A 2,967-nucleotide genomic window follows, 5' to 3' on the forward strand; every position below is an offset into this window, starting at 1 on the left:
TTAAGTCTACTGGGTCTTTTGGAAGTTCAAACAAGAAAAGATTTATGCTATTGTGTTACACAGGTGATCTGAACAGCTCTTCACAGAAGTAAACTGTGAGAACATGTGTCTTCATGCTAAGCACTTAAGGAAGTTTATGGGTAGGCCAGGTGCAATATTAGTTCCTTTGTTGTCATAATAAGCAGTCTTGTGGCAATCTTCAAAGGTGAGTCTGAACATATACTCTAAATATGTCATTTGACATGCAGTCATGAAAAGAGTCAAGATAACACCTTAGGCCATTAGCCTCCTTTATGAACGGTATGCACTATCTCCCATGATGCACAAGAAAGCATTGTACATAGGCAGGTGAAGTGACCTATTATCCCCATATGGTTGTTAAAGATGTTGGAACCACAGATCAAATCTCTTTAATACATTCCTTTTTTCCTCCAACAGACAAATTATACTTATAAAGCAGGAATATAAGTGGACCAACACATCAATGAATATAAATAACCCAAAGCAGAACAAATATAATGTATGGGTTAGGGTAAAACAGAATTATAAGAAAGAAAAGATAATGACTTCAATCAGAAAAAAAAGAATGTAGGAAACCAGTGAGATCTTACTGAAACTCAAATTGGGGAACACCCACTGAGTCACATCACACAGTCATGATGAATCGAGGAAGAGGATAATTCCCATTTGTAGGGTCCCAGTCCAGCTAGTCATGCACTGATTTGCATTTTTGTTGGTAAATTTTTGGACCTGCCTATTATCAGTCAGTTCTGCTCCCACTTGGCTGGCCTGTCAGTCTTATAAAGGGATCCTTGGCTGTATGACTGCAGTGTCCTGGTACTGAAGTCCTGGACTGGTTTGCTGAACCTGGTGAGTGTCATTTCTTTATTTATTATGTTTATTCCTAGTGCTCTAGTGAGTCTTGGGGAGTGAGTATCATGAATTCAGTTTTGATCATGGGATGAAAGGTACATACTCAGAAATTGAGAAACTGATACAATAGACTAATTTGATAAGTATCTTTTGCTTTTAGTTGATAGGTGATTGAACAGAGTGTATTTTTATTTTATATGAATATTTTGGTATTGTTTGAAAGTCATGCACCTTATCAGGTATTAGATGCTGAGATTTTCTGTGCTATCTTTTACTGTCTTACCCCAGACAACCTGTTGGGATGATACAGCTAATAAGTGGGACAGAAACTGGTCTTGTGATTTCCTAGGGACCAATACTGTGACTGTATGTCTTGAAGGTGATTCTTCAGGAATTCAGTATTACTTGTTTCATCATCAAAACAAAATAATTCTGAAAAAATTGCATGAAGCAAAAGAGGATTTACCAAGGCTACTCCAGGAGATTGCTGACAGGAAATGTAAAAGTCAGGAAGTCCTAAAACAAAAGTTATAGAATAATGTTCATGCCAAGAGATGGGGAGACCAGATGTTCCAAGTTTTTATCAAACTTGTCTGTATTGATCAGGCCCTAACACTGTCACAAAACTGTTTTCAGATCCCGAGACATCACCACTATGTCTTACCAAGACCAGCAATGCAAGCAGCCCTGCCAGCCTCCACCTGTGTGTCCACTTCCAAAGTGTCCAGAGCCTTGTCCTCCTCCAAAGTGCCCTGAACCTTGTCCTCCTCCAAAGTGCCCTGAGCCTTGTCCTCCTCCAAAGTGCCCTGAGCCTTGTCCTCCTCCAAAGTGCCCTGAGCCTTGTCCTCCTCCAAAGTACCCTGAAACTTGTCCAGAGCCTTGTGTTCCTCCCTCATGCCAGCAGAAATGCCCTCCTGTGCAACCTCCTCAATCATGCCAACCAAAGTGCACACCCAAGAGCAAGTGAGTCTTCAGAAGAATTCAGGACTAAGAGTAGAGAAGGGAATCCATCTCAAGTGCTTCTATAGCAACACCTCCATCTTCCCTTCAAATCCTGTCATGGATGCAGAGGAATCTTTGCCAGGTTTCACCCTCCATTTGTCTGTGATGATTCCATTACAGGAAAGACATTTCCCTGAAGTTGTCCTGCTTTTGCTGTCAAGGGGTTGCTGAGGATGTTCTGTCCTCAATGTTTAAGTGTCCCAAATGCTCAGAGGGTGGAACAGCATCTGTCTATTCTGTGTACTCTGCTTTTCAAAACTTCCAGTCACCTTAGTTTTGTGTAGTCTCTATGATTTCATTTCCTTAATAAAACACAATCTGAATAATGATATTCATGTGTCTTTTTCTAAAACACTCTATTACCTTCTTGATATGCTTATTGTCTTTTATTCCTTTATCCCAAGGTCACTCTGCTATAATCAAGTTTTGACTGATATTGGATCATATCAAATAATAAATAGTGTTGGTTTTCTTGAGGGATACATTCTTTCATTCTGCACAACTAAATTTCTCTCCTTCAGCACATGCTAACTTAAAGGGTATCTGATATTCCAAAATGCATCTGAAATGTAGGACATACTTCTACATTCTCCTAGGTCCCCCTTGTATTTTGCTCTATATTGGCTCCTTTCTCTGACCTAATAGTTATACATCTACATCAGTTATCACAGTTATGTTTTTCTGCTTCTGTAATTGAAACAACTATGCCTACATTGTATTTTAGAATGTTCTTTTAATCCTTAACATGACAAAATATAGATCATTCACCTTCATAAAAGTCACATAGTATTGTTCCTTATAACTATTATCCTAGTACATAAATGTACAACATTTTCTTAAAACATTCATTCACTGGTAATCAGCTAGGTTGATTATTTATCTTGAATATTCAGAGTAGCACTAAAATATAGATGGGTACGCAAACATGGCTGTTGTATGCCCTATTGGACTATTTAAATATGAACCTAAGTGGTGATGGGGTTTATATAATGTGATCATATGGTAGGTTTGCTTTAGTGTTATTTCTTTCAAAGACTCCACACTGATATCCATATTTCTTGGGTTAATCTACTTTCTCACAATCTGAGCACT

General features: G+C 38.5%; 1 protein-coding gene across 1 annotated transcript; it reads left to right on the top strand.

Annotated features, from left to right (window-relative positions):
* Window positions 1-1,528: 1,528 nt before the first annotated feature.
* LOC308419520 (uncharacterized protein) lies at window positions 1,529-1,840 on the top strand (the record flags this gene model as incomplete). Its single annotated transcript, XM_080915287.1, has 1 exon — window positions 1,529-1,840. One exon carries the CDS (start codon window positions 1,529-1,531, stop codon window positions 1,838-1,840), a length of 312 nt encoding a protein of 103 aa, XP_080771413.1.
* Window positions 1,841-2,967: the final 1,127 nt, after the last annotated feature.

Source organism: Micromys minutus (assembly GCF_963924665.1).
Source record: "Micromys minutus genome assembly, chromosome: 4".
Taxonomy (NCBI): Eukaryota; Metazoa; Chordata; class Mammalia; order Rodentia; family Muridae; genus Micromys; species Micromys minutus.